The sequence below is a fragment of the Salvelinus alpinus genome, chromosome 30 (assembly GCF_045679555.1).
Source record: "Salvelinus alpinus chromosome 30, SLU_Salpinus.1, whole genome shotgun sequence".
In the NCBI taxonomy this organism is placed as follows: Eukaryota; Metazoa; Chordata; class Actinopteri; order Salmoniformes; family Salmonidae; genus Salvelinus; species Salvelinus alpinus.
In genome coordinates this window covers 1,640,979-1,656,029 of record NC_092115.1, presented here as the reverse complement: position 1 = coordinate 1,656,029, position 15,051 = coordinate 1,640,979, and the positions used below count along the sequence as shown (strand labels likewise).

Sequence of the window (15,051 nt, the reverse complement as noted above, 5' to 3'; positions counted from 1 at the left end):
CTACTGTATTATCAGCCCTCTACTGTATTATCAGCCCTCTACTGTATTATCAGCCCTCTACTGTATTATCAGCCCTCTACTGTATTATCAGCCCTCTACTGTATTATCCGCCCCCTACTGTATGATCAGCCCCCTACTGTATGATCAGCCCCCTACTGTATGATCAGCCCCCTACTGTATGATCAGCCCCCTACTGTATGATCAGCCCCCTACTGTATGATCAGCCCTCTACTGTATGATCAGCCCTCTACTGTATGATCAGCCCTCTACTGTATGATCAGCCCTCTACTGTATTATCAGCCCTCTACTGTATTATCAGCCCCCTACTGTATTATCAGCCCCCTACTGTATTATCAGCCCCCAACTGTATTATCAGCCCCCAACTGTATTATCAGCCCCCAACTGTATTATCAGCCCTCTACTGTATTATCAGCCCTCTACTGTATTATCAGCCCTCTACTGTATTATCAGCCCTCTACTGTATTATCAGCCCCCTACTGTATTATCAGCCCCCTACTGTATTATCAGCCCCCTACTGTATTATCAGCCCCCTACTGTATTATCAGCCCCCTACTGTATTATCAGCCCCCTACTGTATTATCAGCCCTCTACTGTATTATCAGCCCCCTACTGTATTATCAGCCCTCTACTGTATTATCAGCCCTCTACTGTATTATCAGCCCTCTACTGTATTATCAGCCCTCTACTGTATTATCAGCCCTCTACTGTATTATCAGCCCTCTACTGTATTATCAGCCCTCTACTGTATTATCAGCCCCCAGCTGTATTATCAGCCCTCTGCTGTATTATCAGCCCCCTGCTGTATTATCAGCCCCCTGCTGTATTATCAGCCCCCTGCTGTATTATCAGCCCTCTGCTGTATTATCAGCCCTCTGCTGTATTATCAGCCCTCTGCTGTATTATCAGCCCTCTGCTGTATTATCAGCCCTCTGCTGTATTATCAGCCCTCTGCTGTATTATCAGCCCCCTGCTGTATTATCAGCCCCCAACTGTATTATCAGCCCTCTACTGTATTATCAGCCCTCTACTGTATTATCAGCCCTCTACTGTATTATCAGCCCTCTACTGTATTATCAGCCCTCTACTGTATTATCAGCCCTCTGCTGTATTATCAGCCCTCTGCTGTATTATCAGCCCTCTACTGTATTATCAGCCCTCTACTGTATTATCAGCCCTCTACTGTATTATCAGCCCTCTACTGTATTATCAGCCCTCTACTGTATTATCAGCCCCCACCTGTATTATCAGCCCCCACCTGTATTATCAGCCCTCTACTGTATTATCAGCCCCCTACTGTATTATCAGCCCCCTACTGTATTATCAGCCCTCTACTGTATTATCAGCCCTCTACTGTATTATCAGCCCTCTACTGTATTATCAGCCCCCTACTGTATTATCAGCCCCCTACTGTATTATCAGCCCCCTACTGTATTATCAGCCCTCTACTGTATTATCAGCCCTCTACTGTATTATCAGCCCTCTACTGTATTATCAGCCCTCTACTGTATTATCAGCCCTCTACTGTATTATCAGCCCTCTACTGTATTATCAGCCCTCTACTGTATTATCAGCCCCCAACTGTATTATCAGCCCCCAACTGTATTATCAGCCCTCTACTGTATTATCAGCCCCCTACTGTATTATCAGCCCCCTACTGTATTATCAGCCCCCTGCTGTATTATCAGCCCCCTGCTGTATTATCAGCCCCCTGCTGTATTATCAGCCCCCTGCTGTATTATCAGCCCCCTGCTGTATTATCAGCCCTCTGCTGTATTATCAGCCCCCTACTGTATTATCAGCCCCCTACTGTATTATCAGCCCCCTACTGTATTATCAGCCCCCTACTGTATTATCAGCCCTCTACTGTATTATCAGCCCTCTACTGTATTATCAGCCCTCTACTGTATTATCAGCCCTCTACTGTATTATCAGCCCTCTACTGTATTATCAGCCCTCTACTGTATTATCAGCCCTCTACTGTATTATCAGCCCTCTACTGTATTATCAGCCCTCTACTGTATTATCAGCCCTCTACTGTATTATCAGCCCTCTACTGTATTATCAGCCCTCTACTGTATTATCAGCCCTCTACTGTATTATCAGCCCTCTACTGTATAATCAGCCCTCTACTGTATTATCAGCCCTCTACTGTATTATCAGCCCCATACTGTATTATCAGCCCCATACTGTATTATCAGCCCCCTACTGTATTATCAGCCCTCTACTGTATTATCAGCCCTCTACTGTATTATCAGCCCTCTACTGTATTATCAGCCACCTACTGTATTATCAGCCCTCTACTGTATTATCAGCCCTCTACTGTATTATCAGCCCTCTACTGTATTATCAGCCCCCTACTGTATTATCAGCCCCCTACTGTATAAGCAGACCCCTACTGTATTATCAGCCCTCTACTGTATTATCAGCCCCCTACTGTATTATCAGCCCCCTACTGTATTATCAGCCCCCTACTGTATTATCAGCCCCCTACTGTATTATCAGCCCTCTACTGTATTATCAGCCCCCTACTGTATTATCAGCCCCCTACTGTATTATCAGCCCCCTACTGTATTATCAGCCCCCTACTGTATTATCAGCCCTCTACTGTATTATCAGCCCTCTACTGTATTATCAGCCCTCTACTGTATTATCAGCCCTCTACTGTATTATCAGCCCTCTACTGTATTATCAGCCCCCTACTGTATTATCAGCCCCCTACTGTATTATCAGCCCTCTACTGTATTATCAGCCCCCTACTGTATTATCAGCCCCCTACTGTATTATCAGCCCTCTACTGTATTATCAGCCCCCTACTGTATTATCAGCCCCCTACTGTATTATCAGCCCTCTACTGTATTATCAGCCCTCTACTGTATTATCAGCCCCCTACTGTATTATCAGCCCCCAACTGTATTATCAGCCCCCAACTGTATTATCAGCCCCCAACTGTATTATCAGCCCTCTACTGTATTATCAGCCCTCTACTGTATTATCAGCCCCCAACTGTATTATCAGCCTTCTACTGTATTATCAGCCTTCTACTGTATTATCAGCCCCCTACTGTATTATCAGCCCCCTACTGTATTATCAGCCCCCAACTGTATTATCAGCCCCCAACTGTATTATCAGCCCCCAACTGTATTATCAGCCCTCTACTGTATTATCAGCCCTCTACTGTATTATCAGCCCTCTACTGTATTATCAGCCCTCTACTGTATTATCAGCCCCCTACTGTATTATCAGCCCCCAACTGTATTATCAGCCCCCAACTGTATTATCAGCCCCCAACTGTATTATCAGCCCTCTCCTGTATTATCAGCCCTCTCCTGTATTATCAGCCCCAACTGTATTATCAGCCCTCTACTGTATTATCAGCCTTCTACTGTATTATCAGCCCCCAACTGTATTATCAGCCCTCTCCTGTATTATCAGCCCTCTCCTGTATTATCAGCCCCAACTGTATTATCAGCCCTCTACTGTATTATCAGCCTTCTACTGTATTATCAGCCCCCTACTGTATTATCAGCCCCCTACTGTATTATCAGCCCTCTACTGTATTATCAGCCCTCTACTGTATTATCGGCCCTCTACTGTATTATCGGCCCCCTACTGTATAATCGGCCCCCTACTGTATAATCGGCCCCCTACTGTATAATCGGCCCCCTACTGTATAATCGGCCCCCTACTGTATAATCGGCCCCCTACTGTATTATCGGCCCTCTACTGTATTATCGGCCCTCTACTGTATTATCGGCCCTCTACTGTATTATCGGCCCTCTACTGTATTATCGGCCCTCTACTGTATTATCGGCCCTCTACTGTATTATCGGCCCCCTACTGTATTATCGGCCCCCTACTGTATTATCGGCCCTCTACTGTATTATCGGCCCTCTACTGTATTATCGGCCCTCTACTGTATTATCGGCCCTCTACTGTATTATCGGCCCCCTACTGTATTATCGGCCCCCTACTGTATTATCGGCCCCTACTGTATTATCGGCCCCCTACTGTATTATCGGCCCCCTACTGTATTATCGGCCCCCTACTGTATTATCGGCCCCCTACTGTATTATCAGCCCCCTACTGTATTATCGGCCCCCTACTGTATTATCGGCCCTCTACTGTATTATCGGCCCCCTACTGTATTATCGGCCCCCTACTGTATTATCGGCCCCCTACTGTATTATCGGCCCCCTACTGTATTATCGGCCCCCTACTGTATTATCAGCCCCCTACTGTATTATCAGCCCTCTACTGTATTATCAGCCCTCTACTGTATTATCAGCCCTCTACTGTATTATCAGCCCTCTACTGTATTATCAGCCCTCTACTGTATTATCAGCCCTCTACTGTATTATCAGCCCTCTACTGTATTATCAGCCCTCTACTGTATTATCAGCCCTCTACTGTATTATCAAACCTCTACTGTATTATCAGCCCTCTACTGTATTATCAGCCCTCTACTGTATTATCAGCCCCCAACTGTATTATCAGCCCCCAACTGTATTATCAGCCCTCTACTGTATTATCAGCCCCCTACTGTATTATCAGCCCCCTACTGTATTATCAGCCCCCTGCTGTATTATCAGCCCCCTGCTGTATTATCAGCCCTCTGCTGTATTATCAGCCCCCTACTGTATTATCAGCCCCCTACTGTATTATCAGCCCCCTACTGTATTATCAGCCCTCTACTGTATTATCAGCCCTCTACTGTATTATCAGCCCTCTACTGTATTATCAGCCCTCTACTGTATTATCAGCCCTCTACTGTATTATCAGCCCTCTACTGTATTATCAGCCCTCTACTGTATTATCAGCCCTCTACTGTATTATCAGCCCTCTACTGTATTATCAGCCCTCTACTGTATTATCAGCCCTCTACTGTATTATCAGCCCTCTACTGTATTATCAGCCCTCTACTGTATTATCAGCCCCCTACTGTATAATCAGCCCTCTACTGTATTATCAGCCCTCTACTGTATTATCAGCCCCATACTGTATTATCAGCCCCATACTGTATTATCAGCCCTCTACTGTATTATCAGCCCTCTACTGTATTATCAGCCCTCTACTGTATTATCAGCCACCTACTGTATTATCAGCCCTCTACTGTATTATCAGCCCTCTACTGTATTATCAGCCCTCTACTGTATTATCAGCCCCCTACTGTATTATCAGCCCCCTACTGTATAAGCAGACCCCTACTGTATTATCAGCCCTCTACTGTATTATCAGCCCCCTACTGTATTATCAGCCCCCTACTGTATTATCAGCCCCCTACTGTATTATCAGCCCTCTACTGTATTATCAGCCCCCTACTGTATTATCAGCCCCCTACTGTATTATCAGCCCCCTACTGTATTATCAGCCCCCTACTGTATTATCAGCCCTCTACTGTATTATCAGCCCTCTACTGTATTATCAGCCCTCTACTGTATTATCAGCCCTCTACTGTATTATCAGCCCTCTACTGTATTATCAGCCCCCTACTGTATTATCAGCCCCCTACTGTATTATCAGCCCTCTACTGTATTATCAGCCCCCTACTGTATTATCAGCCCCCTACTGTATTATCAGCCCTCTACTGTATTATCAGCCCCCTACTGTATTATCAGCCCCCTACTGTATTATCAGCCCTCTACTGTATTATCAGCCCTCTACTGTATTATCAGCCCCCTACTGTATTATCAGCCCCCAACTGTATTATCAGCCCCCAACTGTATTATCAGCCCCCAACTGTATTATCAGCCCTCTACTGTATTATCAGCCCTCTACTGTATTATCAGCCCCCAACTGTATTATCAGCCTTCTACTGTATTATCAGCCTTCTACTGTATTATCAGCCCCCTACTGTATTATCAGCCCCCTACTGTATTATCAGCCCCCAACTGTATTATCAGCCCCCAACTGTATTATCAGCCCCCAACTGTATTATCAGCCCTCTACTGTATTATCAGCCCTCTACTGTATTATCAGCCCTCTACTGTATTATCAGCCCTCTACTGTATTATCAGCCCCCTACTGTATTATCAGCCCCCAACTGTATTATCAGCCCCCCACTGTATTATCAGCCCCCAACTGTATTATCAGCCCTCTCCTGTATTATCAGCCCTCTCCTGTATTATCAGCCCCAACTGTATTATCAGCCCTCTACTGTATTATCAGCCTTCTACTGTATTATCAGCCCCCTACTGTATTATCAGCCCCCTACTGTATTATCAGCCCTCTACTGTATTATCAGCCCTCTACTGTATTATCAGCCCTCTACTGTATTATCAGCCCCCTACTGTATAATCGGCCCCCTACTGTATAATCGGCCCCCTACTGTATAATCGGCCCCCTACTGTATAATCGGCCCCCTACTGTATTATCGGCCCCCTACTGTATTATCGGCCCTCTACTGTATTATCGGCCCTCTACTGTATTATCGGCCCTCTACTGTATTATCGGCCCTCTACTGTATTATCGGCCCCCTACTGTATTATCGGCCCCCTACTGTATTATCGGCCCTCTACTGTATTATCGGCCCTCTACTGTATTATCGGCCCTCTACTGTATTATCGGCCCTCTACTGTATTATCGGACCTCTACTGTATTATCGGACCTCTACTGTATTATCGGCCCCCTACTGTATTATCGGCCCCCTACTGTATTATCGTCCCCCTACTGTATTATCGGCCCCCTACTGTATTATCGGCCCCCTACTGTATTATCGGCCCCCTACTGTATTATCGGCCCCCTACTGTATTATCGGCCCTCTACTGTATTATCGGCCCCCTACTGTATTATCGGCCCCCTACTGTATTATCGGCCCCCTACTGTATTATCGGCCCCCTACTGTATTATCGGCCCTCTACTGTATTATCAGCCCTCTACTGTATTATCAGCCCTCTACTGTATTATCAGCCCCCTACTGTATTATCAGCCCCCTACTGTATTATCAGCCCTCTACTGTATATCAGCCCCCTACTGTATTATCAGCCCCCTACTGTATTATCAGCCCCCTACTGTATTATCAGCCCCCTACTGTATTATCAGCCCCCTACTGTATTATCAGCCTTCTACTGTATTATCAGCCCTCTACTGTATTATCAGCCCTCTACTGTATTATCAGCCCTCTACTGTATTATCAGCCCCCTACTGTATTATCAGCCCCCTACTGTATTATCAGCCCCCTACTGTATTATCAGCCCCCTACTGTATTATCAGCCTCCTACTGTATTATCAGCCCCCTACTGTATTATCAGCCCCCTACTGTATTATCAGCCCTCTACTGTATTATCAGCCCTCTACTGTATTATCAGCCCTCTACTGTATTATCAGCCCTCTACTGTATTATCAGCCCCCTACTGTCCTTCTCCACTGTGTGTTTCCTATCCAGTCCTTCTCCACTGTGTGTTTCCTATCCAGTCCTTCTCCACTGTGTGTTTCCTATCCAGTCCTTCTCCACTGTGTGTTTCCTATCCAGTCCTTCTCCACTGTGTGTTTCCTATCCAGTCCTTCTCCACTGTGTGTTTCCTATCCAGTCCTTCTCCACTGTGTGTTTCCTATCCAGTCCTTCTCCACTGTGTGTTTCCTATCCAGTCCTTCTCCACTGTGTGTTTCCTATCCAGTCCTTCTCCACTGTGTGTTTCCTATCCAGTCCTTCTCCACTGTGTGTTTCCTATCCAGTCCTTCTCCACTGTGTGTTTCCTATCCAGTCCTTCTCCACTGTGTGTTTCCTATCCAGTCCTTCTCCACTGTGTGTTTCCTATCCAGTCCTTCTCCACTGTGTGTTTCCTATCCAGTCCTTCTCCACTGTGTGTTTCCTATCCAGTCCTTCTCCACTGTGTGTTTCCTATCCAGTCCTTCTCCACTGTGTGTTTCCTATCCAGTCCTTCTCCACTGTGTGTTTCCTATCCAGTCCTTCTCCACTGTGTGTTTCCTATCCAGTCCTTCTCCACTGTGTGTTTCCTATCCAGTCCTTCTCCACTGTGTGTTTCCTATCCAGTCCTTCTCCACTGTGTGTTTCCTATCCAGTCCTTCTCCACTGTGTGTTTCCTATCCAGTCCTTCTCCACTGTGTGTTTCCTATCCAGTCCTTCTCCACTGTGTGTTTCCTATCCAGTCCTTCTCCACTGTGTGTTTCCTATCCAGTCCTTCTCCACTGTGTGTTTCCTATCCAGTCCTTCTCCACTGTGTGTTTCCTATCCAGTCCTTCTCCACTGTGTGTTTCCTATCCAGTCCTTCTCCACTGTGTGTTTCCTATCCAGTCCTTCTCCACTGTGTGTTTCCTATCCAGTCCTTCTCCACTGTGTGTTTCCTATCCAGTCCTTCTCCACTGTGTGTTTCCTATCCAGTCCTTCTCCACTGTGTGTTTCCTATCCAGTCCTTCTCCACTGTGTGTTTCCTATCCAGTCCTTCTCCACTGTGTGTTTCCTATCCAGTCCTTCTCCACTGTGTGTTTCCTATCCAGTCCTTCTCCACTGTGTGTTTCCTATCCAGTCCTTCTCCACTGTGTGTTTCCTATCCAGTCCTTCTCCACTGTGTGTTTCCTATCCAGTCCTTCTCCACTGTGTGTTTCCTATCCAGTCCTTCTCCACTGTGTGTTTCCTATCCAGTCCTTCTCCACTGTGTGTTTCCTATCCAGTCCTTCTCCACTGTGTGTTTCCTATCCAGTCCTTCTCCACTGTGTGTTTCCTATCCAGTCCTTCTCCACTGTGTGTTTCCTATCCAGTCCTTCTCCACTGTGTGTTTCCTATCCAGTCCTTCTCCACTGTGTGTTTCCTATCCAGTCCTTCTCCACTGTGTGTTTCCTATCCAGTCCTTCTCCACTGTGTGTTTCCTATCCAGTCCTTCTCCACTGTGTGTTTCCTATCCAGTCCTTCTCCACTGTGTGTTTCCTATCCAGTCCTTCTCCACTGTGTGTTTCCTATCCAGTCCTTCTCCACTGTGTGTTTCCTATCCAGTCCTTCTCCACTGTGTGTTTCCTATCCAGTCCTTCTCCACTGTGTGTTTCCTATCCAGTCCTTCTCCACTGTGTGTTTCCTATCCAGTCCTTCTCCACTGTGTGTTTCCTATCCAGTCCTTCTCCACTGTGTGTTTCCTATCCAGTCCTTCTCCACTGTGTGTTTCCTATCCAGTCCTTCTCCACTGTGTGTTTCCTATCCAGTCCTTCTCCACTGTGTGTTTCCTATCCAGTCCTTCTCCACTGTGTGTTTCCTATCCAGTCCTTCTCCACTGTGTGTTTCCTATCCAGTCCTTCTCCACTGTGTGTTTCCTATCCAGTCCTTCTCCACTGTGTGTTTCCTATCCAGTCCTTCTCCACTGTGTGTTTCCTATCCAGTCCTTCTCCACTGTGTGTGCGTGTGTCCTGGTTTACTCACCACCGGCAGGAGGACAACGGCAATCAGCAGGAGGTCTCGCATCTTGACCAGAGAGGTGTACAGCAAGGTGTGTGTGTTCAGAGTAATCCACAGACAAAGCTCCTGTCAGCTCGACTGCACTCCAACAGTCATTAGAACACAGAGGGTCTGAAACAGAGACAAGGACCTGACATTAGACCTAATATCAAATCAAATCAAATGTATTTATATAGCCCTTCTTAGATCAGCTGATATCTCAAAGTGCTGTACAGAAACCCAGCCTAAAACACCAAACAGCAAGCAATGCAGGTGTAGAAGCACGGTGGCTAGGAAAAACTCCCTAGAAAGGCCAAAACCTAGGAAGAAACCTAGAGAGGAACCAGGCTATGAGGGGTGGCCAGTCCTCTTCTGGCTGTGCCGGGTGGAGATTATAACAGAACATGGCCAAGATGTTCAAATGTTCATAAATGATCAGCATGGTCAAATAATAATAATCACAGTGGTTGTCGAGGGTGCAACAGGTCAGCACCTCAGGAGTAAATGTCAGTTGGCTTTTCATAGCCGATCATTAAGAGTATCTCTACCGCTCCTGCTGTCTCTAGAGAGTTGAAAACAGCAGGTCTGGGACAGGTAGCAATATGAAGACATTAGAACACAAACATAGGGTATACTCTACTGTTTAGTCCTCTATTCTCCTGTTTAGTCCTCTATTCTCCTGTTTAGTCCTCTACTCTACTGTTTAGTCCTCTACTCTACTGTTTAGTCCTCTACAGTCCTCTACTCTACTGTTTAGTCCTCTACAGTCCTCTACTCTCCTGTTTAGTCCTCTACAGTCCTCTACTCTCCTGTTTAGTCCTCTACTCTCCTGTTTAGTCCTCTACTCTCCTGTTTAGTCCTCTACTCTCCTGTTTAGTCCTCTACTCTACTGTTTAGTCCTCTACTCTCCTGTTTAGTCCTCTACAGTCCTCTACTGTTTAGTCCTCTACTCTCCTGTTTAGTCTTCTACAGTCCTCTACTCTCCTGTTTAGTCCTCTACAGTCCTCTACTGTTTAGTCTTCTACAGTCCTCTACTCTCCTGTTTAGTCCTCTACAGTCCTCTACTCTACTGTTTAGTCCTCTACTCTACTGTTTAGTCCTCTACAGTCCTCTACTCTCCTGTTTAGTCCTCTACTCTACTGTTTAGTCCTCTACAGTCCTCTACTCAACCGTTTAGTCCTCTACAGTCCTCTACTCTACTTCTAACAGTTGTTCTGGAACTTCTAACAGTTGTTCTGGAACTTCTAACAGTTGTTCTGGAACTTCTAACAGTTGTTCTGGAACTTCTAACAGTTGTTCTGGAACTTCTAACAGTTGTTCTGGAACTTCTAACAGTTGTTCTAGAACTTCTAACAGTTGTTCTAGAACTTCTAACAGTTGTTCTGGAACTTCTAACAGTTGTTCTGGAACTTCTAACAGTTGTTCTGGAACTTCTAACAGTTGTTCTGGAACAACTCCAGTCTGTCTGGAGTGTGCATTATAAATTAGCAGCGCGGCAGTTTTCCCAAAGTTTGGTCTCGACTATGAACTGAACTTAATTATGCTTTGTGGAAGAACGTGGGATATATTGTCAACATTGAGTTGTGGTGCACGATTTGATACAGCTAATGTTAGTCTCGTCGGCTTGTAGCTACTGGCTAACAGCAGCCAAGGACGCTCGCTAGATTATTTGTGCTTATTTGTTTGTGCTCTGATTATCAGACTTGTATGAAAAACCTTCCTTGGCAAAGTATAGCTAGCTATCTTTTCTCACTAGTTGTTGAGTCAGCTATCCAACGTTAGCTCTCTTCTGAGTGGTAACATTATAACGTATAACTGAATTTAGGATATATTGTCAAAATTGAGTTGTGGTTCACGATCTGTCCATACAGCTAGCTAGTAACGTTAACTGTTACAGTCTCGTTGATTTGTAGCTACTGGCTGGCTAGCTAGCTAACTGGCTAAAAGCAGCTTATTTGTTTGTGCTCTAATTACACGCAAGTGTCGAGGGGTGTGTTCATTACGCTGATTCTGTTGCAAAACGTTTTGTCTGTTGCAATGTGTTATGCCTTTTTAATTGTTTTATTTATTAATTTAACCTTGCCTAGCTAGCTACCTTCCTTTTGCTTCTCACCCAACTGGTGTTAGCTATCTAGATACAGCTGCTAGCCTTCTTCTAGATAGCTGCTACTGCTGCTAGCCTTCTTCTAGATAGCTGCTACTGCTGCTAGCCTTCTTCTAGATAGCTGCTACTGCTGCGCAGCAACCGAGTCGCTGGACCCGTTTTTAGAACTCTCAGATTCGACTGAAAAGATGTTATCAATGTCAGAAATGGTATTTGTCAGAAATGTGCTCGTGAGTGCGATGAATTGTGAAATTTAATACAAATTGTGGCACCTACAAACTAATTCAGCATAATGGATGCTGTATGCTGTGGCCTCATTTTAATCTAAATTCCAGAATTTGAGCTAGGTTTGGGCAAAACTTTGTCTGATGACTGTAATGCTAATGACCCTGTCGAAAATCTGGAATAGTGGTTCCTGGTGAGGGCCAAACAGATCGTGATGATGCAGGGAGTGTGTTGTGTATATCCAATCAAGTTGATGAACGAATTTTAATCTACCTTGGTGCCATATTCACTTTGATGTGATGGTAGGAAGATTTGAATTTAACATTGAGCTTCAACCAATGCATACTATAGTCGCGAGGACTGCTTCTTACTGTATTTACTAGTTTATACTCCTCTGGTGTCTTACTGTATTTACTAGTTTATTCTCCTCTGGTATCAACTGCTTCTTACTGTATTTACCAGTTTATTCTCCTCTGGTATCAACTGCTTCTGAACAGGATAATGATAATGAACTTGAACTTGAAAAGCAAACACACAGAGAGAGTTTAAATGATACTTCATACAGTAAATGATCCACCCTAAAATGTACCAATTGGGGACATTTTATTGGTCCCCACGAGGTCAAATGCTATTTCTAGTGGGTTTAGGTTTCAGGTTAGAATTAGTGTTAGAATTACGTTACAGGGTTAGGGTTAGGAGCCAGGGTTAGTTTTAGGGTTAGGAGCTAAAGTTAGGTTTAGGGTTAGCTTTTTGGGATAAGGTTAAGGTTAGGGTTAGGGTAAGAGTACGGGTTGGGGTTAGGGTAAGGGTTAGAGGATTGGGAAAATAGGATTTTGTGAGAATTGGAAATTGAGAGAGAAAGAGAGATTTAATTGAACATTTTGAGCAATTGTATTGAAAATTGAGAGGGAGAAAGAAAGATTGAAATTAAAATTGAGAGAAAGCGAGAGATTGAATTGTAAATTGAGCGAGAAATTATATTGAACATTGAGAGAAATGTTTTTGAATATTGAGAGAGAGAATGAATTGAAAATTGAGAGAGAGAGAGATTGAATTGAAAATTGTGACCCGTTTCAGGAAACTAGGCGTATGTCGCGGGTCACTATTTCACAGGAGAGCCATTTGAACATATATATAATTTTTTATCAAAATGTGTTTTTTTTTGGCAGAAATGTCTTCTCGAACATGTGAACTTTCATGTGCCTGAATAACAAACTTGTATGCCATCTGTAAATAGAAATACAATTGTTAAATTACGAGCCTAGTTGGTTAAGCCACAGAAAAGAGGGGTAACCTTCCCACTAGCCATGATTGGCTGAGATAATGAGTGGGCTGGACATGCCAAGAGATGCGTTGGGATTGGTCTGCCATATAGCGAGCTTCTGTCTATTTGAGCTGGTCAGTATGTCTAGGTGATCCTGTCTAACGCAGCTTTTTTATGTATTGTGTATTAAAACTGCATCAGTGTTGCTCTCCACTTTCTGGAGGATCAAGTTTTGAAATCAGTGGAATTAGAGTATGATAGCTAAAGAGATAAAACACCTGTCTCTGGATTACATCTTCAAACTAAAGGCAACCATGGCATCCGTGACAGGGAGAAGCGTCCAACCATAGTCTAGCTAGCTACATTTTCTGATATGACACATTTTTTATTTTGACAGAAAGAGCCCTTTGCTTGGCTGGCTATAGCCTAATGTTAGCTAGCTAACATTCAACCTCGTTGGTTAGTTACCTGCAGAGCTAGCTAGCTACATGTCTTAACAAAAGACTCCAATATGCAAGTAACCATTTCGGGTGCGTTTGTAAATTCAGTCTGGCCATCTATTCCAATTTCAGAGCACTCTCGTCTGAGTGTGCCAGAGAGCTCAGAATAATTGATGAATTTACGAACGCTCAACACCCGTTGAATATTGCCGGTGTCAGTAAACGTCGGCAAAAAAACAGAATTAAATTGTTATCAGTCACAAACGCTCTGGATAACATAAGAACAGCCTAACCAGCTCTGCTAGGGGGAGTAAAATGGTCAGAGTGGGGTGTTCTCTCATTATGTGTCTGGAAGTAGCTAGCCAATGTTAGCCAGTTAGCTTTGGTGCTTGATTGTGGTTGTAAGGTTAGAATGTTCGGATTAAACATCTTGGCATAGTTCTGTTATAATCTCCACCCGGCACAGCCAGAAGAGGACTGGCCACCCCTCATAGCCTGGTTCCTCTCTAGGTTTCTTCCTAGGTTTTGGCCTTTCTAGGGAGTTTTTCCTAGCCACCGTGCTTCTACACCTGCATTACTAGCTGTTTGGGGTTTTAGGCTGGGTGTCTGTACAGCACTTCGAGATATTAGCTGATGTACGAAGGGCTATATAAAATAAAATTGATTGATAAAATAAATTGATTGATTAACCCTACTAATCGGTCAGAGCGTCCTTTTGCTCTGAACGCGAAACGCTCTGAATTTACAAATGGACAATCTGACAACACAGTTGCAGTCACCAACACTCTGGATAACATAACAGCCTAACCAGCTCTGCTAGGGCGAGTAATGTTCAGTGGGCTGTTCTCTCTGACTTAGATGTCTGGAAGTTGCTAGCAAGTTAGCTTGGGTGCTAGACTGCTGATAGAACATTCGGATCAACCCTTAAAGAGATGGGTGGGGCTAAAGCTTAAGAGGTTGTGAACAATGCTGAATGGGTGTAGACAAAGAAGAGCTCTTCACCAGATACCAAAACATTGAAAGGCCATTTTCTCAAAAGTGAGTTTACAAGTTTATCAATTGTAGTGTATGATATACCATTTAGTAGCTCTGAGTCTCTACTTTTATGTATTGTGATTTCAAATTCACAATTGAGAGAGAGATTTGGAAACTACTAAACAAACAACAACACAAAGAGTTATCTATCCAAAATGGAGACGTATTGGTAAACCACTTCTCCAATCTCTTTGGCTCGATAACAAAGAACAAACAGCAAAAACACATACATGATCAAATACAAATCTTAGAATCAACTATTAAAGACTACCAGAACCCACTAGATTATCCAATTACATTGAATGAACTACAGGACAAAATACAAACCCTCCAAACCAAATTGGCCTGTGGTGTTGATGGTATCCTAAATTAAATGATAAAATATACAGACTACAAATTCCAATTGGCTATACTTAAACTCTTTAACATCATCCTCAGCGCTGGCATCTTCTCCAATATTTGGAACCAAGGACTGATCACCCCAATCCACAAAAGTGGAGACAAATTTGACCCCAATAACTACTGTGGGATCTGCTTCAACAGCAACCTTGGGAAAATACTCTGCATTATCATTAACAGCAGA

General features: G+C 44.2%; 1 protein-coding gene across 1 annotated transcript in view; it reads right to left on the bottom strand.

Annotated features, from left to right (window-relative positions):
• LOC139560186 (pituitary adenylate cyclase-activating polypeptide type I receptor-like) overlaps window positions 1-15,051 on the bottom strand; it is a 78,625-nt gene that overhangs the window by 52,573 nt on the left and 11,001 nt on the right. Inside the window, exon 2 of the mRNA XM_071376734.1 lies at window positions 9,386-9,532. Within this exon, the coding sequence (XP_071232835.1) occupies window positions 9,386-9,427 (42 nt within the window). The 5' untranslated portion in view covers window positions 9,428-9,532. The remainder of the gene's footprint in view (window positions 1-9,385; window positions 9,533-15,051) is intronic.